The sequence below is a fragment of the Symphalangus syndactylus genome, chromosome 1 (genome assembly GCF_028878055.3).
Source record: "Symphalangus syndactylus isolate Jambi chromosome 1, NHGRI_mSymSyn1-v2.1_pri, whole genome shotgun sequence".
NCBI lineage: Eukaryota > Metazoa > Chordata > Mammalia > Primates > Hylobatidae > Symphalangus > Symphalangus syndactylus.
The window spans coordinates 49,481,892-49,509,847 of NC_072423.2; the positions used below are offsets into that span (position 1 = coordinate 49,481,892).

The window sequence follows — 27,956 nt, forward strand, 5'->3', positions numbered from 1 at the left end:
TGGGAAACTAATGCTTTAAGCCAGGTTGTGACATGATATAATGACCTGGTAGCTTTATGGGGAATAATAGGTTACCCTTACTGAGTGCTTATTATATTCTATGTTGAACACTCTACCTGCGTTAGCTCATTTAACCTTCAGAATAACATCATGAGGTAGGTTCTGCTATGATCCCCATTCAAAGACAAGTGAGGCAGAGAGAGTCACATGTTCTAGCATGAATCCAGGCCACATGGCAGGAAGACCAATAAAGAAACTGTTGGACTAGAGAAGCATCAGCAAAGATAGAGAGAAGTGGGTAAGTTTGAAAATAGGAAGTGGACTTGACACTTTTTTTTTTTTTTTTTTTTTTTTTGAGACGGAGTCTTGCTCTGTCGTCCAGGCTGGAGTGCAGTGGCATGATCTTGGCTCACTGTAACCTCCGCCTCCCAGGTTCAAGTGATTCTCTTGCCTCAGCCTCCTGAGTAGCCGAGACTACAGGCATGTGCCACCACGCTGAGGTAATTTTTTGTATTTTTACAAATACAAAATACAGAGACGGGGTTTCACCGTGTTAGCCAGGATGGTCTCGATCTCCTGACCTCATGATCCAGCTGTCTCGGCCTCCCAAAGTCTGGGATTACAGGTGTAAGCCACCGCGCCCGGACGGACTTGATACTTCTTGAAGATTGACTAGAAATAGGAAAGAGAGGGGAAGAAGTAAAAAATGACCCTCCTGCCCCAGTTTCTGAGTTTGAATTCTATTTCTGACTAGTTGATGACCTTGGCAAGTTTTGCTAAACTTCATTTTCATTATTGGTGCAAAAAATCACCCTCAAGTTTTAGGTGTGCATAGATGTATACCTGGCCTCATTACATAAAGGATATGATGTAGCTTACAAGAATAACCCATATAATGGGATGATTTTGAAAACTATGAAAAAAGGCCTCATCTCATAAGGATTGAATAAAATGGTGCACAGGGCCCAGCCAAGGGTCTAGTGCACAGTTAAGTGCTTCAGGAGTTTTCGATGCTTGCCTGGCACCCACCGGCCTCCACTCTACATGCCCAACATTCTAGATTCCTCTCCTCCTCCCACACAGTCTGGGTTTTCATCCTTCTTTCCTAACTCTATCACTTCCAGGTCATTACCCCACAAAGACATACAGGCTTACCTCAGAGATAATGTGGGGCTAGTTCCAGATCACCACTATAAAGCATATATCACAACAAAGGGAGTCACACAAATTTTTTGTTTCCCAGTGCATATAAAAGTTATGTTCACACAACTGTAGTCCACTGTAGTGTGCCATAGTCCACTAAGTGTGCAACTGTATTATGACTAAAAACAATCAACACGTATTAACTTAAAATCCTTTATTGCTAAGGATCATCTGAGCCTTCAGTGGGTTGTAATCTTTTTTTTTCTTTTTTTTTCTGAGATGGAATCTTGCTCTGTCTCCCAGGCTAGAGTGCAATGGCGCAATCTCAGTTCACTGCAACCTCCGCCTCCCAGGTTCAAGAGATTCTCCTGCCTCAGCCTCCTGAGTAGCTGGGATTACAGGTGCCTGCCACCACGCCCAGCTGATTTTTGTATTTTTTAGTAGAGACGGGGTTTCGCCATGTTGGCCAGGCTGGTCTTGAACTCCTGACTTCAGGTTATCCACCCGCCTCGGCCTCCCAAAATGTGGGATTACAGGCGTGAGCCACCATGCCAGGCTGGGGGTTGTAATCTTTTTTTGCCCATGGAGAGTCTTGCCTTGATGTTGATGGCTACTGACTGATCAGTGTGGGTTGCTGATCAGTGTGGCTGTAGCAATTTCTTAAAATAAGACAACAACGAAGTGTGGCACATAATTGACCCTTCCTCTCATGAAAATTTCTCTGTAGCATGTGATGCTATTGGATAGCATTTTACCCACTGTAGAACATCTTTCAAAATTGGAGTCAATTCCCTCAAACCCTGACGCTGCTTTATTAAATAAATTTATATAATATTCTAAGTCCTTTGTTGTCATTTCAATTATGTTCATAGCGTCTTCACCAGAAGTAGATTCTATCTCAAGAAACCACTTTCTTTGCTCATCCAGAAGAACCAGCTCCTCATCCGTTCAAGTTTATCATGAGATTGCAGCAATTCAGTCACATCTTTAGCTTCACTTCTAATTCTAGTTCTCTTGCTATTTCCACCACATCTGCAGTGACTTCCTTCATTAAAGTCTTGAATCCCTCAAAGTCATCCATGAGGGTTAGAATCAACTTCTTCCAAACTCCTGTTAATCTTGATATTTTGACCTCCTCCCATGAATCACAAATGTTCTTAATGGCATCTAGGATGGTGAATCCTTTCCAGAAGGTTTTCGATTTACTTGGCACAAATCCATCAGATAAATCATTATCTATGGTAGCAATAGCCTCAAAAATGTATTTCTCAAACAATAAGATGTGGAAAGTTGAAATTACTCCTTGATCCATGGGCTGCAGAATGGATGATGTGTTAGGAGGCATGAAAACAACATTCTTCTTGTAAATATTAATCAAAGGTCTTGGGTGACGAAGTATATTGTAACAACAGTTATATTTTGAAAGAAATCTTTTTCTCTGAGCAGTAGGCCTCAACACTGTGCTTAAAATATTCAGTAAACCATGCCGTAAACAGATGTGCTGCTATACAAGTTTTGTTGTTCCTTTTATAGAGCATGGGCAGAGTAGATTTAGCATCATTCTGAATAGCCCTTGGATTTTCGGAATTGTAAATGAGCATTGGCTTTAACTTAAAGTCACTAACTACATTAGCCCCTAAAAAGAGAGTCAGCCTATCCTCTGAAGCTTTGAAGCCAGGCATTGACTTCTCCTCTCTAGTTACAGAAGTCCTCAATGGCATCTTCTTCCAATAGAAGGCTGTTTCATTTACATTGAAAATCCATTGTTTAGTGTAGCTACCTTCATCAATGATCCTAGGTAGATCTTCTGGATAAATAACTTGCCGTAACTTCTACATCAGCACTTGCTGTTTCACATTATACTTTTACATTATGGAGATGGTCTCTTTCCTTAAACCTCTGCTAGCTGCAAGCTTTTCATCTACAACTTCCTCATCTCTCTCAGCCTTCACAGAATTGAAAAGAGTCAGCGCTTTGCTCTGGATTAGGCTTTAGTTTAAGGGAGTGTCCATACAAAAAGTTTTGCATGGGCCTGGGTGTGGTGGCTCATGCCTGTAATCCCAGCACTTTGAGAGGCCGAGGCAGGTGGATCACCTGAGGTCGGGAGTTCAAGACCAGCCTGACCAACATGCGGAAACCCCATCTCTACTAAAAATACAAAATTAGTTGGGCGTGGTGGCACATGCCTGTAATACCAGCTACTGGTGAGGCTGAGGCAGAAGAATTGCTTGAACCCGGGAGGCGGAGGTTGCGGTGAGCTGAGATTGTACCATTGCACTCCAGCCTAGGCAACAAGAACGAAACTGTCAAAAAAAAAAAAAAAAGTTTTGCATGGATCTTCATGGCAGCATTCTTCATAATAACAAAAAAAAAAAAGGGGGGGGAACAACCCAAATGTCCATCAACTGATGAATGGATAAACAAAAATGTCATATATTCATATGATACAGTATTATTTGGCAATCAAAAGGAACCATGTATATGTGACCGCATAAATGAACCTTGAAAATATTATGCTGTGAAAGCCAGTCACAGAAGACCACATAGAATATGATTTCATTAATATGACATGTCCAGATATGCAAATATATAGAGATAGCAAGTCAATTAATGGTAGGCTAGGGCTGGCAGTATGGAGGGTGACTGCTAAAGGGTATGGGTTTCTCTTCAGGGTGATGAAAATGTTCTAAAATTGATTGTGGTGATGGAGGCAACTCTGTGAATATACTAAAGACTACTGAACTGTACACTTTAAATAGGTAGACTGTACAGTATTTGAGTAATATCTCATAAAGCTATTATTAAAAAAAATTAAAAAAAGGGCTTTGGTTGCTGATTGGCCAGGAGTGCTGAAAAGTCAAGAGTGAAAACTTGACTTTGACTCGTCTCTCTTTAAACTGGGCTTGGGTGAAAGCCAGTTTGTGAGGTGTTAAGGGGCAATGAATCCAAGACTGCTCCCTTTAGAAGTCTTGCTGCAAAAGGAAAGAGAGAACCACAGTGGTGGAAAGAAGGGATGATAAAGTTAGCTGAAAGTCTGGGCTATTCACGGGGTTATTTTTTTCAAATTAGGGGGGATCTTACACTTGACTGAAGTCCCTTGATTCCCAGACTGGGTCTCCAGATTCCTAAACACCCAAATGGTGTTACCAGTAGTCCATGAGCAATTTTCATTTTCAGTTTGGGAGCTGTTTGAGTAATGAATTCTGTTCCTGCTACCTGTGCCTCTGAGGGGCAGGTGCGAAGTCTCCATATTCAGGTGCAAGTGCCAGCCTGGCTTGGGGAACAGGGGGCAGGACAGGGTCTCTGTCTGAGTTGAATCCACAGGTGTGATCTCAGAATTGAGCATTTTAGGCACTGAAGCCCTCACATACATTCTTCCAGCAACTAAAGGCAACTAGGCAGGGCTATTTTTCTTGTCTTAAAGTGCTGTGATATTTCTTCCTTGCTGAGCAGCTATGGGGGTAGGCACAGAGAAGGGACTTCCAGGTGCACAGAGACTGAATGTTCTGTTCCAACAAGCACACAATCCAGAGGCGGCTTGGTGTTCACGTGATGTGAGTGAGCAGGAGCCACAGCAGAAAAACCTACTGGGATGTGACAAACCATTTCCTTTCTCTCAGTCGACGACAGGCTCCTGCTGTTTTAACAAGTACTGAGGAAAATAACATTTTGATAACCTGCGGCTCTGCACTTGCTTTCAAGCTATGCCTCACTGATCTGATGAGGGATGTTCAAGGGACAATTCAATATCAAACCCACATGGGGAAAATAGCCATAGAGATGATTTATTAATTTAAAATCTCATACGTACATAAACATTTGCTCACATTCAAAATACACTCTGAGCGGAGGATAAATCGTGAGTTGGAAGGAGTCCACCACAGCCTCCATCTCTCTTAGCAGACTTCATCCAGCTCTGCCCCATCAGGCCTCTCCTCTCCCCTGATTCTCTGGCCAGAAGATCTCTATTATGAACTTGGTCCTGGAAGCAGGGACAAGGGAAGAGTAGCTCTGAGGGAGCAGAAAGAGTCCCTCCCTCCCCATGACATTTGGGGTGCTCTAGAAAAGTCCCCATCCTGGGGATCAGGTTTGGATAAACACAAGTTTGCCTCCTAGAAAGCAGACTGTTAGCAAAAGCTTTTCTGTGATTCACTTTGGTTCTCTATATCAAGCACTGTGGGCCTTACTTAGGGAGTTCAAAGTACGTGCTGTGTCCTTTTCCATTTTGTAAACATTGATTGTTTTTTCTCTCACAGGAGGTGGGCAGCAGGGTGGGCAATGCTGAGGCACTATCCAAAACGCCCTCGGCATGTGTCCAGTCTTGCTCTGAGGAAGTGTCTAGAGGCTGGACGAGCAAATCCCAACCAGTCAAGGGTGAGAGACTTGAGAGGGAGGAAAGGCAGATTCCTTTGCGCCAGATCCTTTCTCTTGGGATAGTCTGCAACAGCTTTGAGGCTCTGTAACAACCTTTCATTCATATGTATGTATATATTTCAAAGTAAATTTAAATAGATTAAAATGTTAACATGTACTATTCAATTAATAATGAAGACATTATATACAAATTTACATCCTATTGCCCTTGCACCAACACCAACAAAATGTCCGTAAGTTAGAAAAAGGCAACTGGTGATGAGTTTTGCATGTGAAAAATGTATTGGCTGATATTCTGCTGAAAGCCCATCTCTGCTTTTCCAAATTGGCCATTCATGGAGAGGCAAAGAAGCAATAAAACTCTACTCTGCGGCTGTGACCCCAAAAAAGCCTTTAGTTTAGACTCCGTTTACGATTCTTCTAAAGGCAAACAAGCTTCTTCAAGAAACTGTGATCCTTTTCTTGATCCTCTGGCATCCTCTCACTCCAGAGTTCTAAAGACGCTGGAGTGTGGAATGGGTGACTGTGGGCATGGGAGTAGTCTACGAGAGTCAAGTACACTTAAGCTAGTCATGACACAGGGGGCAAGGAAAAGAAAGTTCTGGCAACCTAACTTTAACTGAAAAAATGGCTGAGGGCTCTTAGTTTGCCATCCACCCATTTCTGCCATGCCACAGAAAGCTCCACACTCCAAAGGCTTTTTGATATGGGATGAAACCGATTTGGTTACTCTCAGAGGTGAACTTTATAAGGAAATTTTAATCTGTAATGATTTTCCAACTTTTTAAGGGAATGACTATAACTAGTTAGTCTTGACTTTATATTTATTTCAGAAGAAAAATATAATATTGGTGGGCTCCATTCTTTTCTACTCCAAAGAATAAAAAATCCCAAGTGAGAGAAGGCTGAGCGCCAGGCTCAGCCTGAAGAGACATGAGCTTTGGATCTATCTGGATAAGGAGGCTGCTCAACAAAGCTTTTCTAGATTGAAATAATCTAGTTTTAATTAAAACAATAATTCAGGGAAGCCACACAGACTCGCTGCATGCAGGCTGTCCTGGGTGGTATGACTTTGTCTACCAACACTGACTAAGTCTTTCTCCCAGTTTAGTTGGGGTTGGTAAAAAGGAGAGAAAAAAAGCCACACCCTCCAGATCAAATAAAATTCCCAAGTAATACACATCTGGGAACACACCCTCCCCTTGCTTTCAATGACTTGGAGAGTTTTGAACTCTGGCTAAACCAGGCTGATCATCCCCATTAGCTTGAGAAGCTACTAGGGACCACTACAAGCTGAAGGACCCATCTCAAGAGCTCTGTGGGAGAAAAGACAGCAGACAGGATGAGGTCTGCACTGTATAACTTCCATAGGCTTTCTCTGGGTCAAAACGAGGCCCAGTGAGAAAAAGTAGGGAGACCCTGCTTGGGTGGTGGAACATACTCTGGCAAGTAGAGATGGTTCTTTGGGACCATGAGCAGAGCACCTGCGAGGCCTGGTCAGCTCGTATCCTTTAATCCTCATGGAGGAAAAGGGAGGGCCAGAGGAAGTCCATCAGCTTGCAGCAGCTGGTATCACTCTCTCTCTAGTGGCATTTTACCTAGACATAACCATGGGAAGTTCACAGGAGCGCATGTGATGGGGGGTGGGGGGTGGGGTGAATAAGCTGAACACTTGGGTCAATAAAAATACCTAGAGATTGTTCTTATTCATTCTGGAATATTGGAGGGGTGGTCACCTGAACATTGGTAGAAGAGTGCTTCAGGCTTGTGCCTCCACTGAATTTCCCCAGGGCTAAGCACTCCCTGATGTGATTTAGTGCTGCTTGCTCCCAAGGATTGGCTGGGTCTCACCCTCTAGCCCATTGAGCTCTTTGGTTATAGGATGGGCAGCTGCCAGGCTGATGGCTACTGAGACTGACTCACAATTGGCTCTCAGTGTTGTTTGTGATGGCAGGGGCACCAACTCCAACTTCAGAATTAAAGGACCACTTACAGAGATGTAGTAGTGAGAGAACAGGATGAGAAAGATGAGAGAGTCTGCCTTTCTGTAACTGCTTATGTTTCAAAGGGGTTACTTTTAAATTAGAGGGATTTTTCAGTGGAAAGGTTTTTCTTGTATATAAAAGTGAGTCAGCCTTTTCTAGCAGAAGTTTGAGAAGGAAACACTCTTGAAATGAGGCTGAATATGCAATGGTTTCCACCACACAGAAAGTATCCTATGTTAATTTTCTAATCTGTTTAGCATATACAAGATACCATTTTCCATTCCTACCCCCTTAGTGTGTTATCGAATGCCTGGTCTGATTGAAAACACCCTGGGTTGTTAGAATGATTTCTGTATTCAATATGTAACAGGATGCTAGTGAGCCAGGTCCCCGTGAAAGGAGAGACACAATTACTTTGCGATGAAATAATTTAAAATCCTAAGAAAATTTTGCAATATGTCAAATGAAAAATATATCTTCCAGAATCTGATTCTCCTCCAGCTCTTCAGGGGTTCTGTGCATCCCCATCTTCTTCCGGGTCGATTTTGGAGGACTGAGTTGGAAAGTACCATGATTCCAGGCCCCAGCTTCTCTGGAGGGATAGCGCTGAGGTGTGGGTGCAGAGTTTGGGCTCAGAGACTGAACCAAATCCAACAAAGATGTCTCATACCTGTAAGACATATAACCCAGACAGGAAAGGATCAGATTATTAGAAAATGAGAATCCAAGAAGCCCAGCAGAAATGGGCTGTCCAGGGCAAGAATCAGATCACAGATCACATCGTGCGTAAGATGCTGCTTAAGGGAACTTTTGTGAAGGTAAACACCATAAGGACTTGAAGAACCTAGGCCCTGCTGCCTGTCCATAAGCTCTTCTCTTTTGCTGACCTCTAACATTCCTTTATAACTTATGAAGAGAGATCGTAGAGTGGGAAGAGTAATCACGATAACAGTAATGATATTAACAGTGACATTTACTGCAGGCTTACTGCCAGGCACTGCTCCTAACACTACAAATATTTGACCTTCCTATAATCCTCTAATGAACCCTAGGAAGTAGGTACTATACTACTCTCATCTCCATTATAAACATGTGGAAATTAAAGCTCAGGGAAGTAACTCATCTAACAGAAAGCAATTACACAGCAGAGTCTAGAATTGAACCCAGGTAGTTTGTCTCCAGCACTCTCATCCAGGACACTAAAGCTGCCTGTCGAAATCTTCACAGACAGACAGGCTTGGTTCAAATCTCTGTTCTATCATTTGCAAGCTGTGTAATATTGGGGAAGTTATTCAGTCTCTCAGTTCAGTCTTTTCATGTGTAAGAGGCTAGCAAAACTCCAGTTAGGATTAAATGAATTCATTGATATAAATGAATACATAATAGGCACTGAATAAATGTTAGTTCCTTCCTGTTAACCCCCTTCCACTTTTTCTAGAAGTTTGGGAAAAGATTCTAAATCTATAAAGACATCCCTCCAAAGAAAGACTGCCTTGTGTCCGGCATTCTTTTCAGAAAGGGTAAGTGCGGAGCAGCTTAGAGGTAAAGAAACAGTCTGGGCCGGGCACGGTGGCTCACGCTTGTAATCCCAGCACTTTGGGAGGCCGAGGCGGGTGGATCACGAGGTCAGGAGATCGAGACCACGGTGAAACCCCACCTCTACTAAAAATACAAAAAATTAGCCGGGCGTGGTGGCGGGCGCCTGTAGTCCCAGCTACTCGGAGAGGCTGAGGCAGGAGAATGGCGTGAACCCGGGAGGCGGAGCTTGCAGTGAGCCGAGATTGTGCCACTGCACTCCAGCCTGGGTGAGAGAGCGAGACTCCGTCTCAAAAAAAAAAAAAAAAAAAAAAAAAAATAAATAAATAAATAAATAAAAAAAAGAAACAGTCTGGGGGCCGGGCGAGGTGGTTCACGCCTGTAATCCCAGCACTTTGGGAGGCCGAGGTGGGTGGATCACTTGAGGTCAGGAGTTCGAGACCAGCCTGGACAACATGGTGAAACTCTGTCTCTACTAAAAATACAAAAATTAGGCAGGCATGGTGGCATGTGCCTGTAGTCCCAGCTACTCAGGAGGCTGAGGCAGGAGAATTGCTTGAACCTGGGAAGCGGAGGCTGCAGTGAGCCCAGATTGTGCCACTGCACTCTAGCCTGGGCAATAGAGCAAACACACAAACAAAAAGCAAACAAGCAAAAAAACCAACCAACCAAACAAAAACAGTCTGGAGTACCACATAAGGCCCTAAGGGGATAGCTGGGGCCAGAACCTAGCTCCAAATTAATGGTGGTGACAATGGCAGAAGCAGCAGTGGTGAGAGGCTGGGTTGTCTGTTTCCCAAGCCTATCCCTGTGGCAAAAATGTCATCTTTCTGGCCTGAGAACTGGGATAGGAACTGCTAGCATTAGGCTATAAATGCCAGTACATTATTAGAAAATAAAAACATACACGTGGACATTACAATGAAGCATATCAGAGATATATTAGAAGCCTTCAAAGAGTTTAGAATCTCTGGTTTTAAAAACTGCTACAACACTGCAAGCGAATATCCACAGGTTTGGAAATAAAAATTAAGGATTGTTGCATTTGATAGGAAAAAACCCACTATTCTCTTATGCAATTTCTAATGAACCAATTATTAATGAGGAATACAATTTTTAAATTTAATTTGTCTTTGTAATTGAAGATGCTACTATAGAAAGCATAAACAAGCACTGTGAATTATAGACAAATCATTAAGTGATTTTTGGTTTCTTATATGATCTTTATATGTTACTGAACATGCTAGAGAAAACATTAAAATGAAATTGTAGAGATTTGTATTTAAAACTAAATTCCAACATGTATGAAACTAATGTGTATGAAGAGTTAAATCTTTTTAGAAAATCTGATCCCCAAGAATAATCACCTCTATATAAACTAAAATTCATATTTGGAAATATTTTATTAGAAATCTATGCAAATGTTGGCACAACCTACAAAATACTCTTAGCAGCTCCACTGTCAGTTGCATCAACAGAAAGATCCTCCTTAAAATTAAAAATTAGAAAAAATTGGGGGATATAGTTCCAAGATGGCCAAATAGGAACAGCACCAGTCTGCAGCTCCCAGTGTGATCGACAAAGAAGACGGGTGATTTCTGCATTTCCAGCTGAGGTACCTGGTTCATCTCATTGGGACTGGATGAACAGTGGGTGCAGCCCACAGAGGGCGAGCCAAAGCAAGGCGGGGCATTGTCTCACCCAGGAAGCGCAAGGGGTCGGGGGACTTCCCTTTCCTAGCCAAGGGAAGCCATGACAGACGGTACCTGGAAAATTGGGACGCTGCCACCCAAATACTGCGCTTTTCCAACAGTCTTAGCAAACGGCACACCAGGAGGTTATAAACCACACCTGGCTCAGTAGGTCCCACGCCCACGGAGCCTTGCTCACTGCTAGTGCAGCAGTCTGAGATCGACCTGCGAGACAGCAGCCTGGCAGGGGTAGGGGCATCCGCCATTGCTGAGGCTTCAGTAGGTAAACAAAGCAGCCGGGAAGCTCAAACTGGGTGGAGCTCACTGCAGGTCAATGAGGCCTGCCTGCCTCTGTAGACTCCACTTCTGGGGGAAGGGCACAGCTGAACAGAAGGCAGCAGGAACTTCTGCAGACTTAAACATCCCTTCCAGCTCTGAAGAGAGCAGTGGTTTTCCCAGCATGGTGTTTGACCTCTGAGAATGGACAGACTGCCTCCTCAAGTAGGTCCCTGACCCCTGTGTAGCCTAACTGGGAGACACCTCCCAGTAGGGGCCAACTGACACCTCATACAGCTGGGTGCCCCTCGAGATGAAGCTTCCAGAGGAAGGATCAGGCAGCAATATTGCAGTTCTGCAATATTTGTGGTTCTGCAGCCATCTGCTGGTGACACCCAGGCAAACAGGGTCTGGAGTGGACCTCCAGCAAACTCTAACAGACCTGCAGCTGAGGGACCTCACTGTTGGAAGGAAAACTAACAAACAGAAAGGAATAGCATCAACATCAACAAAAAGGACATCAACACCAAAACCCCATCTGTAGGTCACCATCATCAGAGACCAAAGGTAGATAAAACCACAAAGATGGGGAGAAATCAGAGCAGAAAAGCTGACAATTCTAAAAACCAGAGCGCCTCTTCTCCAAAGGATCACAGCTCCTCGCCAGCAATGGAACAAAGCTGGACAGAGAATAACTTTGACAAGTTGACAGAAGTAGGCTTCAGAAGGTTGGTAATAACAAACTTCTCCGAGCTAAAGGAGGATGTACGAACCCATCGCAAGGAAGCCAAAAACCTGGAAAAAAGATCAGACGAATGGCTAACTAGAATAAACAGTGTAGAGAAGACCTTAAATGACCTGATGGAGCTGAATACCATGGCAGGAGAACTACGTGATGCATGCACAAGCTTCAGAAGCCGATTCGATCAAGCGGAAGAAAGGGTATCAGTGATTGAAGATCAAATGAATGTGTAATGCCTAACCTTGTTTTTTACTCTAGCTCACTACTTTAAATTTTCCTTTTTCTGTCTCCTTAATTGCCAGCCATGTTTCCCATATGAATAGACTCCCCCTGGCTGGGAAAGTCGGACAAACTCCATTTGACCTCTTGATTTACAAGACATTAAGGGCTCCTTACCCAACCCCCTTCCTTAAGGAGTTAACCTGTGTAAGCAGATCCTCAGCATTTCAAAGGAGCCCAATTAATTGATAAGATAGTGGGGCAAACAATGTATGAAGTTCCCAGGGTTTTGCTCAAAGAGATAACAACATAAAGCCTTGAGTTCGTGTCCCACATAGCATTTATATCTAACTATAATGAAGGATTTAGAGCCTTGCACCTGGTACCCTTGCTCTTTTTGTAACCATTTGTCTTTTAAATTGTTTATCTCTCTGTAACCATTTGCTTCTTTTGATTCTTGCACGTTTTTACTTCCGTAGAATTATTGCATTTAAGTCCCCCTCCCCTTCCTAAACCTAGGTATAAAAGTTAATCAAGCCCCTTCCTCGGGGCCGAGAGAATTTTGAGCGTTAGCCATCTCTTTGGCCGCCGGCTTAAATAAAGGACTCTTAATTTGTCTCAAAGTGTGGCATTTTCTCTAACTCCTGTGGCTATAACAAATGAAATGAAGCAAGAAGAGAAGTTTAGAGAAAAAAGAGTAAAAAGAAACGAACAAAGCCTCCAAGAAATATGAGACTATGTGAAAAGACCAAATCTATGTTTGATTGGTGTACCTGAAAGTGACGGGGAGCATGGAACCAAGCTGGAAAACACTCTTCAGGATATTATGCAGGTGAATTTCCCCAATCTAGCAAGGCAGGCCAACATTCAAATTCAGGAAATACAGAGACCACCACAAAGATACTCCTCGAGAAGAGCAACCCCAAGACACATAATTGTCAGATTCACCAAGGTTGAAATGAAGGAAAAAATGTTAAGGGCAGGCAGAGAGAAAGGTCAGGTTACCCACAAAGGGAAGCCCATCAGACTAACAGCTGATCTCTCGGCAGAAACTCTACAAGCCAGAAGAGAGTGGGGGTCAATATTCAACATTCTTAAAGAAAAGAATTTTCAAACTAGAATTTCATATCCAGCCAAACTAAGCTTCATAAGTGAAGGAGAAATAAAATCCTTTATAGACAAGCAAATGCTGAGATATTTTGTCACCACCAGGCCTGCCTTACAAGAGCTCCCAAAGGAAGCACTAAACATGGAAAGGAACAACTGGTACCAGCCACTGCAAAAACATGCCAAATTGTAAAGACCATCGATGCTAGGAGGAAACTGCATCAACTACAAGCAAAATAACCAGCTAACATCATAATGACAGGATTGAATTCACACATAACAATATTAACCTTAAATGTAAATGGGCTAAATGCCCCAATTAAAAGACACAGACTGGCAAATTGGATAAAGAATCAAGACCCATCATTGTGCTATATTCAGGAGACCCATCTCACGTGCAGAGACACACATAGACTCAAAATAAAGGGATGGAGGAAGATCTACCAAGCAAATGGAAAGCAAAAAAAAAAAAAAAAAAAAAAAAGCAGGGGTTGCAATCCTAGTCTCTGATAAAACAGACTTTAAACCAACAAAGATGAAAAAAAAAAAAAAATGAGACAAAGAAGGCCATCACAGAATGGTAAAGGGATCAATTCAACAGGAAGAGCTAACTATCCTAAATATATATGCACCCAATACAGGAGCACCCAGATTCATAAAGCAAGTCCTCAGAGACCTACAAGGAGACTTAGACTCCCACAAAATAATAATGGGAGAATTTAACACCCCACTGTCAATATTAGACAGATCAACGAGACAGAAGGTTAACAAGGATATCCAGGACTTTAACTCAGCTATGCACCAAGCAGACCTAACAGATGTATACAGAACTCTCCACCCCAAATCAACATAATATACATTCTTCTCAGCACGACATCGCATTTATTCCAAAACTGACCACATAGTTGGAAGTAAAGCACTCCTCAGCAAATGTAAAAGAACAGAAATCACAACCACAGTGCAATCAAATTTGAACTCAGGGTTAAGAAACTCACTCAAAACTGCACAACTACATGGAAACTGAACAACCTGCTCCTGAATGACTACTGGGTAAATAACAAAATGAAGGCAGAAATAAAGATGTTCTTTGAAACCAATGAGAACAAAGACATGACGTACCAGAATCTCTGGGACATATTTAAAGCAGTGTGTAGAGGGAAATTTATAGCACTAAATGCCCACAAGAGAAAGCAGGAAAGATCTAAAATCAACACCCTAACATCACAATTAAAAGAACTAGAGAAGCAAGAGCAAACAAATTCAAAACCTAGCAGAAGGCAAGAAATAACTAAGATCAGAGGACAACTGAAGGAGATAGAGACACAAAAAACCTTCAAAAAAATCAATGAATCCAGGAGCTGGTTTTTTGAAAAGATAAACAAAATTGATAGACCAATAGCAAGATTAATAAAGAAGAAAAGGGAGAAGAATCAAAGAGATGTGATAAAAAATGATAAAGGGGATATCACCACTGATTCCACAGAAGTACAAACTACCATCAGAGAATACTATAAACACCTCTAAGCAAATAAACTAGAAAATCTACATGAATAAATTCCTCGACACATACACCCTCCCAAAACTAAACCAGGAAGAAGCTAAATCCCTGAATAGACCAATAACAGGCTCTGAAATTGAGGCAATAATTAATAGCCTACCAACCAAAAAAAGTCCAGGACCAGAAGGATTCACAGCCGAATTCTACCAGAAGTACAAAGAGGAGCTGGTACCATTCCTTCTGAAACTATTCCAATCAATAGAAAAACAGGGACTCCTCCCTAACTCATTTTATGAGGCCAGCATCATCCTGATACCAAAGTCTGGCAGAGACAAAACAAAAGAAGAGAATTTTAGACCAATATCCCTGATGAACATCGATGGGAAAATCCGCAATAAAATACTGGCAAACCGAATCCAGCAGCACATCAAAAAGCTTATCCACCACGATCAAGTTGGCTTCATCCCTGGGATGCAAGCCTGGTTCAACATATGCAAATCAATAAACGTAATCCATCACAAAACAGAACTAAAGACAAAAACCACATGATTATCTCAATAGATGCAGAAAATGCCTTCAACAAAATTCAACAGCCCTTTATGCTAAAAACTCTCAATAAACTAGGTACTGATGGAATGTATCTTGAAATAATAAGAGCTATTTATGACAAACCCACAGCCAATATCATACTGAATGGGCAAAAACTGGAAGCATTCCCTTTGAAAACTGGCACAAGACAGGGATGCCCTCTCTCACCACTCCTATTCAGCATAGTGTCGGAAGTTCTGGCCAGGGCAATCAGGTAGAGAAAGAAATAAAGGGTATTCAATTAGTAAAAGAGGAAGTCAAATTGTCCCTGTTTGCAGATGACATGACGGTATATTTAGAAAACCCCATTGTCTCAGCCCCAAATTTCCTTAAGCTGATAAGCAACTTCAGCAAAGTCTCAGGATACAAAATCAATGTGCAAAAATCACAAGCATTCCTATACAGCAATAATAAACAGAGAGCCAAATCATGAGTGAACTCCTATTCACAATTGCTACAAAGAGAATAAAATACCTAAGAATCCAACTTACAAGGGATGTGAAGGACCTCTTCAAGGAGAACTACAAAGCACTGCTCAACGAAATAAAAGAGGATACAAACAAATGGAATAACATTCCATGCTCATGGATAGGAAGAATCAATATTGTGAAAATGGCCATACTGCCCAAAGTAATTTATAGATTCAATGCCATCCCCATCAAGCTACCAGTGACTTTCTTCACAGAATTGGAATAAACTACTTTAAAGTTCATATAGAACCAAAAAAGAGCCCGTATTGCCAAGACAATCCTAAGCAAAAAGAACAAAGCTGGAGGCATCACGCTACCTGACTTCAAACTATACTACAAGGCTACAGTAACCAAAACAGCATGGTACTGGTACCAAAACAGAGATACAGAACAATGGAACAGAACAGAGGCCTCAGAAATAATGCCACACATCTACAACCATCTGATCTTTGACAAATCTGACAAAAACAAGAAATGGGGAAAGGATTCCCTATTTAATAAATGGTGCTGGGAAAACTGGCTAGCCATATATAGAAAGCTGAAACTGGATCTCTTCCTTACACCTTATGCAAAAGTTAATTCAAAATGGATTAAAGACTTAAATGTTAGACTTAAAACCATAAAAACCCTAGAAGAAAACCTAGGCAATACCATTCAGGACATAGGCATGGGCAAGGACTTCATGACTAAAACACCAAAAGCAATGGCAACAAAAGCCAAAATAGACAAATAGAATCTAATTAAACTGAAGAGCTTCTGCCCAGCAAAACAAATTACCATCAGAGTGAACAGGCAACCTACAGAATGGGAGAAAATTTTTGCAATCTTCCCATCTGACAAAGGGCTAATATCCAGAATCTACAAAGAACTTAAACAAATTTACAAGAAAAAATCAAACAACCCTATCAAAAAGTGGGCAAAGGATATGAACAGACACTTCTCTAAAGAAGACATTTATGCAGCCAACAGACACATGAAAAAATGCTCATCATCACTGGTCATCAGATAAATGCAAATCAAAACCACAATGAGATACCGTCTCACACCAGTTAGAATGGCAATCATTAAAATGTCAGGAAATAACAGGTGCTGGAAAGGATGTGGAGAAATAGGAACACTTTTACACTGTTGGTGGGAGTGTAAACTAGTTCAACCATTGTGGAAGTCAGTGTGGAGATTCCTCAAGGATCTAAAACTAGAAATACCATTTGACCCAGCGATCCCATTACTGGGTATATACCCAAAGGATTATAAATCATGTTACTATAAAGACACATGCACATGCATGTTTACTGCAGCACTATTCACAATAGCAAAGACTTGGAACCAACCCAAATGTCCATCAATGATAGACTGGATTAAGGAAATGTGGCACATATACACCATGGAATACTATGCAGCCATAAAAAAGGATGAGTTCATGTCCTTTGTAGGGACATGGATGAAGCTGGAAGGCATCATTCTGAGCAAACTATCACAAATGCAGAAAACCAAACACCGCATATTCTCACTCATAGGTGGGAACTGAATAATGAGAACACTTGGACACACAGTGGGGAACATCACACACCTGGGCCTGTCATGGGGTGCGGAGAGGGGGGAGGGATAGCATTAGGAGAAATACGTAATGTAAATGACGAGTTAATGGGTGCAGCAAACAAACACGACACATGTATACATATGTCACAAACTTGCACGTTGTGCACACGTACCCTAGAACTTAAAGTATAATAATAATAAAAATTACAAAAAATTTTTGTAATCTCATTTGCTAAGAGTGACTGATGTTGCTTTTAATTATATCATCTAAAGTTGTTAAAAATGTAAATTCTGATGACTTAATAAATGAATTTGGGCTGGGCACAGTGGCTCATGCAGTGTGTGCAGTGGCACACGCCTGTAATCCCAGCACTTTGGGAGGCCGAGGCAGGTGGATTACTTGATGTCAGGAGTTTGAGACCAGCCTGGCCAACATAGTGAAAAACCCCACCTCTACAAAAAGACAAAAATTAGCTGGGTGTGGTGGCTTGTGCCTGTAGTCCCAGCTACTCGGGAGGCTGAGGCAGGGGAATCGTTTGAACCCAGGAGGTGGAGGTTGCAGTGAGCCAAGATTGTGCCACTGCACTCCAGCCTGGGCAACAGAGTGAAACTCCATCTCAGAAAATAATAAATAAATAAATTTGAAGAAAAGTGAGCCAGAAAAACTTAAGGTTAATCAAGTTATCACATTAATAAAGTATTATGATTTTATCATATAAAATTATGATACCCAAAATACAATTTTTTGGTATCTGTAGTTCTTAATCATTCATATATTACTATTACCCTTCATGCTTTATCGGTGTCCTTTTAAAGGAAAAAGCTTTATATTCTAGCACCTTTAATTGCACTTTTTCCTTCTTCTTTCTGAACAAGGGGCCCCACATTTTCATTTTACACTGGTCTGGCAAGTTATGTTGCTGGCCCTGCCCTCAAGTCCTAGGCAAGATTCGACTACTGTCTGAGGCATGGAAATGTCATGACATTTTCTATGGTATGAAAATCAGTAAATTCAAATCCTTTCTGGCAGATTTTTCTTTTGCAGCTTTTATTGTCACAGAATGAAGGCAATATTTCAATACAGTTATCTGTCATTCAAAACAATGGTTTCTGTGTTCAATCAACACATTCTTTGTTTAAGGTGTAAACCAATGACTGGAGTACTGCTTCTAGGAAATTTTGCTTATAAGCAGGACAGACCTACTTCATGCTCAAGGAATGAGCTTTGTTTGAACTTTCCTTTGACACATATGAAAATCTTGTAGTATATCCATCTCTTAATATATAGATCATTAAATGTTTTTTAAAATCAAACAATGGAAAATCTACACTTTTCTATCCAATTTCATGCTTAAAATAGCTAGGGGGGATGCTCTGAGTGAGAAAATAATCTGCCGCTTTCTCTATTAAAAAATAGAGCCAAAATAATTGGGAAACAGTAAATATATCAGAAATAAACCTTTCAGAGGTGCAAACTGAAATCCAGAGCAACAATAAGAATTTGTGTTTAGTTTAAAGACTGATATAATAGGCACCAACATATTCAATCATTTGAAAGAGAACTGTGGGCTTCAAATTCTTTCAGAGTACTCATTATTATGAAATATAGTAAAAAAATTTACAACATGGAAATAATGACCCAACAAACTACAGAAAGTTAGATCTGACATATTAGGATAAGTTATACAATAGCAAATTACCTTCAGAATTCCAATGGCTTAATACATACAGTTCAATTATTTTTCATGCTCATCCTGTACACTTAAACTAGGTCCAGGCAGACAGTGGTTCCATCACCTAGAATGTGGGCTTCTCAATTGTCTTGGCAGGAAAAGAGACTGAAGAACTGTGCACAGGCTTTCCATAGCATGCAAGTGACAAAATATTTCTTATATCTGACTGGCCGGAACCCAGTTACGTCTCTCCAGAAGGAGAGGGGAACTGGATATTGGCAAACACTACTAATGCCGACCCATGGAGGAATGAGTCTTAGACATAATTTGGAATAATTTTCTTATTTTATTGATGAGGAAACTGAGGTCCAGAGAGGTATAAGTGAACTGAATGGAGTCACAGAGCAAGTGAGTGGCAGAGCCAAGTGGTTTTTAACCCAGGCCCCTTGACTTCCCAGACTAGAATGTCTTCAATCTTTCCATCAAGAAAAGTAAGAGGTGACACTAAAGCAAAAGCAAAAGAAGGTTACTGTTACCAACTACATTTTATTTTAAAAGTATAGCATAACTAGTTGTAACTGAGCTATCTTTTCCTCCAACAAATTAATCTACTCAAGTACAAATGTTTATCTTTATGATTATGCTGTTATCATAAAAATTCCACCTCTCTCTCTAGGAGCCACATTCAGTCATAGATTAGACTGCGGCAGAAGAATCAGAAAGTGTGGTAAGCAGGGGTCAGATTTCAGTTGTACCTCATTGCTAATTTTGTTCAATAAGTTTATTGACAGTACTTTTGCTATCAGGAAAGACTAAAGGATTTGGCAATTAAGAAGCAATAAAATACCCAAGATTATTCCAAAAACCAAAGCTTGAGAAATGACCCAATTTAATACAAGAATTATATATGCAATAAAGAAAAATAAAAAATGAATTCCTATGGGATTTTACACTAAATGTCAGAAAAGAGCAGTGCATTTATCAGGTGTCTTCTGTGAGCAGTGTGTTTTACTTTGCTAAGAAGACAAGTGATAGGAGACTATAAAGTTGATTAGCTTGGCCTGATCCTGCTGGGGCTGTGTGGTAGTCAAATAATTTAAAGGGACATACAACTTACCCAGATCCATAAAATACCATCCCTTGAAAAACCCAGACGATGTTTTAGCCGTAGGTATTAACTATATTGGCCTGTCTTACCTCTGTACTTCACAGAGCCAGTACGCATGAGTTACCTGGGCACACAGGCTGAATTTAATAGCCTCATTATGGAGAAGTGATAAACAAAAGGCTTATCTGATCTGCTATGCCAGTCCCATCCTGGAGGTAATTTGGACCAAGCTGGAGTGGCATTAATTCTGTCTTCCCTAGAGCTCTCTTTCTAGTTTCATTTGCCTCTGAACTAGCAAGATAACAAGACAAAATCCAGAGGAGGACGTAGCCTCTGCTGATTTGACTTGACTCCACGTTACCAACTCAAGAAAGGCCAGTCTGACATGGTGTCCAAGAATATTAGCACATGGCCTAGAAACAAACTGATTTCATGGTCCATCCATGGACTGCACCTGATGAGAAACTAACGACGTTACTGGACCTTTCCCTTCCCATTTCCTTTTTTGATTTTTTGTGATTTCAGTAGACATCTCCTGATTTTCCTTCCATACCACCAACATCCTCTTCCTCTCTTGCCTTTTAAATGAAAGAATGCCCCAGGGCTCAGTCCTTTGCTCTCATATCTTAGGTGATGCTATCCATTCCCATGAGATTTAATAACATCTATATGTTAATGATGGCTAAATGAATAGCTCCAATATCAACCTAGCCCTTGAGTTCCAGACTCACATTCCCAACTGCTACCTGATAGCTTTACTTGGAAGTGTAATGGGCATCTCAAACTATCCAAAACAGAACTTTTTTTTTCTCTGAATCCCACTCCTCTCAATCAACCCAGTGGCTCAAGCCAAAAACCTGCTGTTATTCTCAATTCTTACCTCTATGTCTTTGCATGTGTTTCACCCTCTGTGTAGGATGCCTTCTTTCAGATCCTTTGCTTGCTCTCTCCATTCAACGTCTTTGTTTAAATGTCACCTCCTCAAAGAGGCCTTCTTTAGCCACTCCATCCAAAATAGCCATCAATCCATAGTCACCTTATTACTTTATGGTTTTTATTTTCTTTATATCACTCAATACACACACACACACACACACACACACACACACACACACATTATATATATATAGCCTATTGCCCCAATGGTATGGGCTCCATAAGGGTAGGGTCATTATTTTATTTATTGCTGTTATCTCCATGCAAAACATGGTATCTGGCACAAGGTAGGTGCTCGGTATTTGTTGAAAAACAAACAAACAAACAAACAAAAAACAACGGTCTTACGGCTTAAGGCTCAGCACCTTCCGTGGGCAACTTTTTAAAAATCTTTAGACAGCTCATCAATGTATTTCAAACATTCTGAAAAGTATTACCCATCCATCAATTCTTCTTTTACAAAAAAAGGATGCTTACACATACGATTTGTGCAAATTACTTTTTTCACTTAATATATTGGGACCATTTTTCCATATGATATTTTTACATTATCTTTATTGACATCAGATTACTTCGCCTCCTGGATGTGCTCTGATTTACATTAATACAACCAATCCTCTGTTAAAGAGTACTTAGGTTAGGTCCACAAGTCCTACAAGACTAAATCAACTGTCTCTTGTTCCTTCAGCCAATACCCAGAAGGTACTTCCCATTCCAGTCCATCATAGGTTAGCAAGCTACTGCTATTCCCATGATGTTCTGTAATATCTCTCCCTTTATCCCCAGCCCTCCTCCTCACTCCCATTGCTTCTGGAGCTTTTGCTTCACAATATACACTGCTATATTGTGCATTCTTTTTAGATTATACCTTCTATCTCCTAGTTTTAATTGAAACCTGGCTCTTTCTTCAGGTCAATGCTTTCTTTACATCCGTCTGAGTGGAAATCACTTATATTAAACATGTGCTATATATTTCAGGGTCAAGAGGTAGGACTGGAATAATTTCTTTTGGCCCGGTCTGTCATTATACTACTATTCCCTTGAGGATCCTGTCATCTGCTCTGTCTTCCTCAACTTCTCTTCATCTGTGAACACACTTTCTCCCAATCACTGAAGATGTTAACACCTGATTCACAATATTCCCCTCCAATTCAACCCTGACAATCATCCCTGCTAATGTCAGCATCACAAGAATGACACTCAGTCAATATTTTGACATCTTAGTTTTTTGACCTTCTCTCAATTCAAAAGACTTTACTGGCAAGCCTTTCCCATAGTCCTATCCTAGAGCTTGTCATAAATTAAAACTACATCTCTTCTGAATTGAGCAACTCAAATATCCCAAGTACTTTCTGATGCCCACAGATTACCCTTCAAGCTTGGTTTTTCAGCCATTCCTACTGTCTCTGCCTGCTGGTCTCACCAGACCAATGTAGGGGGAGGAGGGAAGGTGGTAAAAAGAAAGGAAAGTTTTATCTGAGGAATGTGAGCTCCTTTAAATTTAAATTTTAAAAAGGTGAATTCTGGCCAGGCAAGGTGGCTCACATCTGTAATCCCAGCACTTTGGGAGGCCGAGGCAGGAGAATCACCTGAGGTGGGCAGTTCGAGATCAGCCTGGCCAACGTGGTGAAACCCCATCTCTGATACAAATACAAAATTAGCCAGGCATGGTGGCACATGCCTGTTAATCCCAGCTACTCAGGAGACTGAGGCAGGAGAATCGCTTGAACCCAGGAGGCGGAGGTTGCAGTGAGGTGAGATCGAGCCATTGCACTCCAGCCTGGGCAATGAGCAAAACTCCATCTTAATAAATAAATGAATTTACGAATGAATGAATGAATGATGAGTTCTCTTGCACCACAGGTGATTGCTCCCTCTGACCCATTCACATGCTCCAGGTGACTGGAGAGTTTGCAGAGATGTTTGGGCTGTAGCCTAGGATGTCAAGTGGCCTCACAGGGCATTCCTCACCAAAAGAACATTTTTAGGGACTCCTCCCTTTAGGGACTCTGGACCCTCATACCTCTGAGCATTCTGCTGTCACTTGGCAGTTAGAGAAAACCCAAGACACATATGAGAGCAATTTACAACTATTGGGTGACACCTAGAGGAGTGATATTCCTAAGCAGGACACTTTGACCTAAAACATATACATGGCCTTGGTCACTTTTGAAAAGTTCCTAAATTTGGGAAATCAAGCTTCAAAATCTGAGCACTGTTTTTAGAAACGCTAGCTGGGTTTATATATAACACTTATGGGATGTCATGTTGTAAATATCTAGGAAAGTTAGGAACGACCTAACCGGGGTGGTCATAAGGTGCAATAGCCAAAATGGGGATCTTTTGAAATGGCTAAAACAATTTATTTGCATGCACAATTGGAAAAAAGGCTAGTTTTAGAACCAGACAAATTGACAGTATTTCCACTGTCATCTAGAAACTTCTCAAAGAAGTTTTGAGAAAATTGACTCAAGGTAAACAAAGGATACCTGAAATTATTTCTGAATTAAAAGACTTCAGAGGCTTTCTCCTTTTCACCTCCAACTACTCTTTCTTTTTCTACCTTTTTGCCATCATATTCTCTCTTATCTGAACTCCCCTGTACTGATTTGCCTTTCCACTTATCACCACTGCCTAAGGAAACTCTCCAGGTCTTTTCTAAAAATGTAGCTTGGAAAAGAATTCAGCATTGTACTCAAAGGCCTGATGAATCTGTACTTCATTATTTTCAAAGGTTTGAAAAAACCTTTAAGCAATATTCTAGATGGCTGGTGCTAGCCTCCAAGATCACCAGAATGATTTCTTTATAAATTCTATTTTCCTCAATGGCCTAAATGAGGACTTGGTTATCTTAGTTAAAAGACACCAGCTTTATTGGGTGAATATATAAATACCCATGAGTTTTTAAGCTTGGCAGATCAACTTTCTAAAACTATTCAGAAAGAAGAAAACACTAATGCCCCAGAGATTATGAATTTGCAACTACAACAACTGCCTAGTCAAATGAGGCCTTTTAAGAAAAGATAGGTGCCTCTTTCTAATGATCAAAGAGGTGTTCGCTTCTATTACAAAATGCCTGGCCATTTCAAACAAGATTGTAGAAAACTTAAATGACGGCAGGAACAAAAAGATAGGACCCCCACAAGATGAATAGGGGTGCTCTCTGAGGATCCAAAGGGGGCTTTTTGCATTTCTAATACCTAGGAGAAACAGAAATTGTTATAAATGGAGAACAGATATGTTCCTCATAGATACTACCATAGGGCTACTACCATAGGGCTATTCTTTCTGTCCTCAACCCTACCACTTTAAACCGTCCTTTTCCTCAGAGTAATGAAATTATACAAATGGCAGGGGTATCTACTCAATGTATGAGTACATACAAATCCCAAACCTTACAATTCCGGGTAGGCTCACTTAGTGGTCTTCTTTCCTTTCTGCTTGTTCCCTTGGCTCCCAGATGTCTCTTAGAGATTTGTTTTGGAATTTCACAATGTACACATTTCCTTCTCTCAAAAGGGGGAATATATTTAAATTAGGAACAGAAGGAGCAAACAGAACAACTACAGAATGAGAATGTAGTTACTGAGAAATACAGATCCAACAAATATTCTTCTAAGCAAGGACTGAGGAATGATACCAATGATTTACTGCAAGCTTTGCCAGACCATTTATGGTCCCAATTTTCCACTGAAATTGGTAACATATATTCAACCACCCCCATTAAAGTAGAAGTAAACCTGAGTAAACCTTTACCCAATATTAGACAATACCCTTTTAATGCCCTGCTGGACCTCATGGTCCCCTAGAGGTGTAAATCTTAGCATGTGTTTGAAACGTTAACATTTGGGGAATTAGTTAAGCAGCATTCCAGCTGATATCAGATGGAAAACCGAATTAAAATTATTTAGGCCACCACAACATTCCTTCCCTCAGTGGATATCTTTAGTTCAAGAGAGAAACATTTATGAGAATTAACTTGCATTATTTGTTTTAAATTATTTGCATGACTTTTGACCTTTTGGAGTGCCTATTTGTGTCCTTTCTACTGAAGAAAACCGAACTGTTCCTCTCTAAAATATGGGGGATTATTGAGCTAAAAAAGTTGAAAATGCATGGGAACATTCTGTCCCCTCCCTTGTTTGTCTGATGGCAGGACAGAAATTTAGAAAGAAATGGGTTTTGTTGCCTGTCTTTTCCCACCTAAAGAGAGACCCCTTTATAAGGCTTGCTTATTAGCTTAGAGGCAGCCCCAGAGAATCTAGGAGCAGACTTTACTCTTCCCATAAACTTACCTTCTCACATTTTCCCACCTTTGGCACTATCCCCACGGCAGCTTTTGTTTTCCTGTTTTACTGCCTCTTTCAGTCCTCCTTCTGGTCTTAATGTGTAGTCAGTCAGGTGAGGAGCTGAGATCCTAGATGATATGGTTGGACAGAAATGTGGGTTGTACCACATTTGTGGCTAGTAAGACTTTGCTTTCTTTCAGCTGTCTTTGGGACCGTTTCTGGATCTATTGAGGACTGCAGTGCACCTCTTTGGAGATGACTTGTGCGTCCTTGGTAAAGGCATAACCTTGGTTAAGGCTTATTGGTTTTGTTGAGTCTCTTGAGAAGGTGCCTTTGGTTTAAAACAACAACAACAACAACAACAACAACAACAACAACAAACAAGGTCAAAAGCCATAAATAGTGGTTGTTTGTCCTGGCTGAAATCTGATAAAGAGATTTTAAAAGAATTTTAAAAAAAGCTCTATGCTCAGAAGTCAGCTTAATTAAAAGCTGATATTCAGGGTATACTTTTTTTTAAAGGCCTTTCTGCATTTTCTCTTTTGGATCCTGTTTCTTAAGAGATGTTTGTTTTTTGTTTTTTTTTTTGACTGAAACCCCTTTTTAATTATGTGTTTGGTCTCTCTGTTTGCTTCCTTTCATATTGATAGGATTTTAGTGAAGAAAAAAATATGAAACTTCATTGGCCTTTTGGAAAGCTTAAACTCTTTCTCTGTGCCTTGAAATATAAATTTACTACCTTATGCTCTAAAACTTAGTAAGGGCTTTGGCCATGTGAGACTTTAACCTGTTCCATTTACAAATGCAGTTTGAATCCAGCTATCCTTTGAAACTGGGGAGTTTTAACGGTTTTATGACTAAAAATTTAAAATCAAAGCTATAAAGTCTGTATTTTTATGTATACCTGTGTACATGTCTGTTTGTATATTGTCTATGATACCAAATTGACTTATAAATAAATGAGCATTCATAAATAAGCCCAAATACTTTTCAAGTTCACATGACTTAGTAATCTTTGGTAAATAAAACCAGTTTAAAAATTGTTAGAATAAAATAGGAATGTTTTCTGAATTGTCAGTATTAAATATAATTCAGACATTTTGCCTGAGTCTACTGGTTTGACAGGTTTAGGTTGTCTCTGCTAGATGTTTAAGATCATAAAACTCTTGCTTCTCTGACATTTTTAGATACTTCTTTGTCTGTGAGCTTATGTCTTAAAGCTCTCTTAGAATCTGGGTTCACTGGCCAGGCACGGTGGCTCACGTCTGTAATCCCAGCACTTTGGGAGGCCGAGGAGGGCAGATCACGAGGTCAGGAGATCGAGACCATCCTGGCTAACATGGTGAAACCCCGTCTCTACTAAAAATACAAAAAATTAGCCGGGCGTGGTGGCGGGTGCCTGTGGTCCCAGCTACTGGGGAGGCTGAGGCAGGAGAATGGCGTGAACCTGGGAGGTGGAGCTTGCAGTGAGCCGAGATTGCGCCACTGCACTCCAGCCTGGGTGACAGAGTGAGACTCCGTCTCAAAAAAAAAAAGAATCTGGGTTCTAGGCAGGTAGCCATGGAAAGGCCTGAGGACATATGTATGACCACAGCACCTAGGCCAACAGCTGCAGGGCAAAGCCAAACCAGTATGCCCTCCCTGGCCTGGCTGTGCCTCCTGGCCATGCTGGGAAGGGTCAGATATACCAGATGTTATCCTCACAGACCTATCTTTTGTCTTGGGCTCTGTACCTGGCACTTAACATTAAAATTGCATACTTCCTAGGCTTTTCACTGAAAATTAGGGTTACTAGGAGTTAACCTTGTAATTAATATATGTAATTAAAACTACTAAAAAAATAGAGACATTCTATATACAGAATATATAAGAAAAGTCAGATGTGTTTTTGGTAAGAAAGGTTATAAGAAAGACATGAGGATTTTTTTTGTAATTTATAAGTTATTTAAAGGTTACTTTAAGTTGAAGTGATAAAAAAGGAATGATAGATAAAACCAAATGGATATAGAAAGTTGGGGAAAGAGAATAGGAAAAACTATAAAAGTTTATAAAATGTTTATGAAATGGAAAAAACTATAAAAGGTTATAAAAGGTTTATGAAAATCTTACCTTGTGTGGTCAGAGCTGACTGAGATTGGGTGGATCTGTTTATTAGGTTTTGTTAAAATTAGTTGTAATATTAACAATACATTGATATAAAGGTAGAATTTAGTTTTCTCTTTTGAATAAGATTTTCATATAGTATTAGTAAGATATAATAAAAGACTTTGGTTTACTTTTTGAGTAAACTTTAAAAAAAAAGGAAAAGGGGGAGAAACAGATTCTGTTTGTGTCATGCTGTATTTATTAGGTCTCATGATTGTTGGGAAAACTGAGTCTCTTCTCTGTCCAAGAGTAAAGGTTTTTGCTTTTTGAAATCTTTGAATTATAACTTTGGCTAAATGAATAATCATTAATTTATAATGACCTGTGATCTTACTTTCGATATCAAATGTTTTAAACCTTTGATATTTGACATACTTCCCCAAATCAAATTTATGTTAAAATTATGCAAGACACATTGTCAAATAATAATGGTGTTTAACCTTGAGTCATATTTATATAAACATGTTATTAATATGCATTCCAAAATTGTATGATATTCTTAAATTCTGATATGTCTTGGTATATGTCATCAATCATATTGGTGATGATTACATTAAACTGTTGTTTGCCACAGAAATCATCAAATTTCTTTGTTAATTGTGTCTTTAACCACGGCTACTCTAAGTCTTTCATCATC

At 40.4% G+C, this 27,956-nt stretch overlaps 1 protein-coding gene across 1 annotated transcript in view; it reads right to left on the minus strand.

The window, feature by feature from the left end:
- The window catches only part of KIAA1328 (KIAA1328 ortholog), a 392,043-nt gene that overhangs the window by 13,244 nt on the left and 350,843 nt on the right, over positions 1-27,956 (minus strand). The window contains exon 12 of the mRNA XM_063640193.1: positions 582-8,172. Coding sequence (XP_063496263.1) covers positions 7,962-8,172 — 211 coding nt within the window. The 3' untranslated portion in view covers positions 582-7,961. The remainder of the gene's footprint in view (positions 1-581; positions 8,173-27,956) is intronic.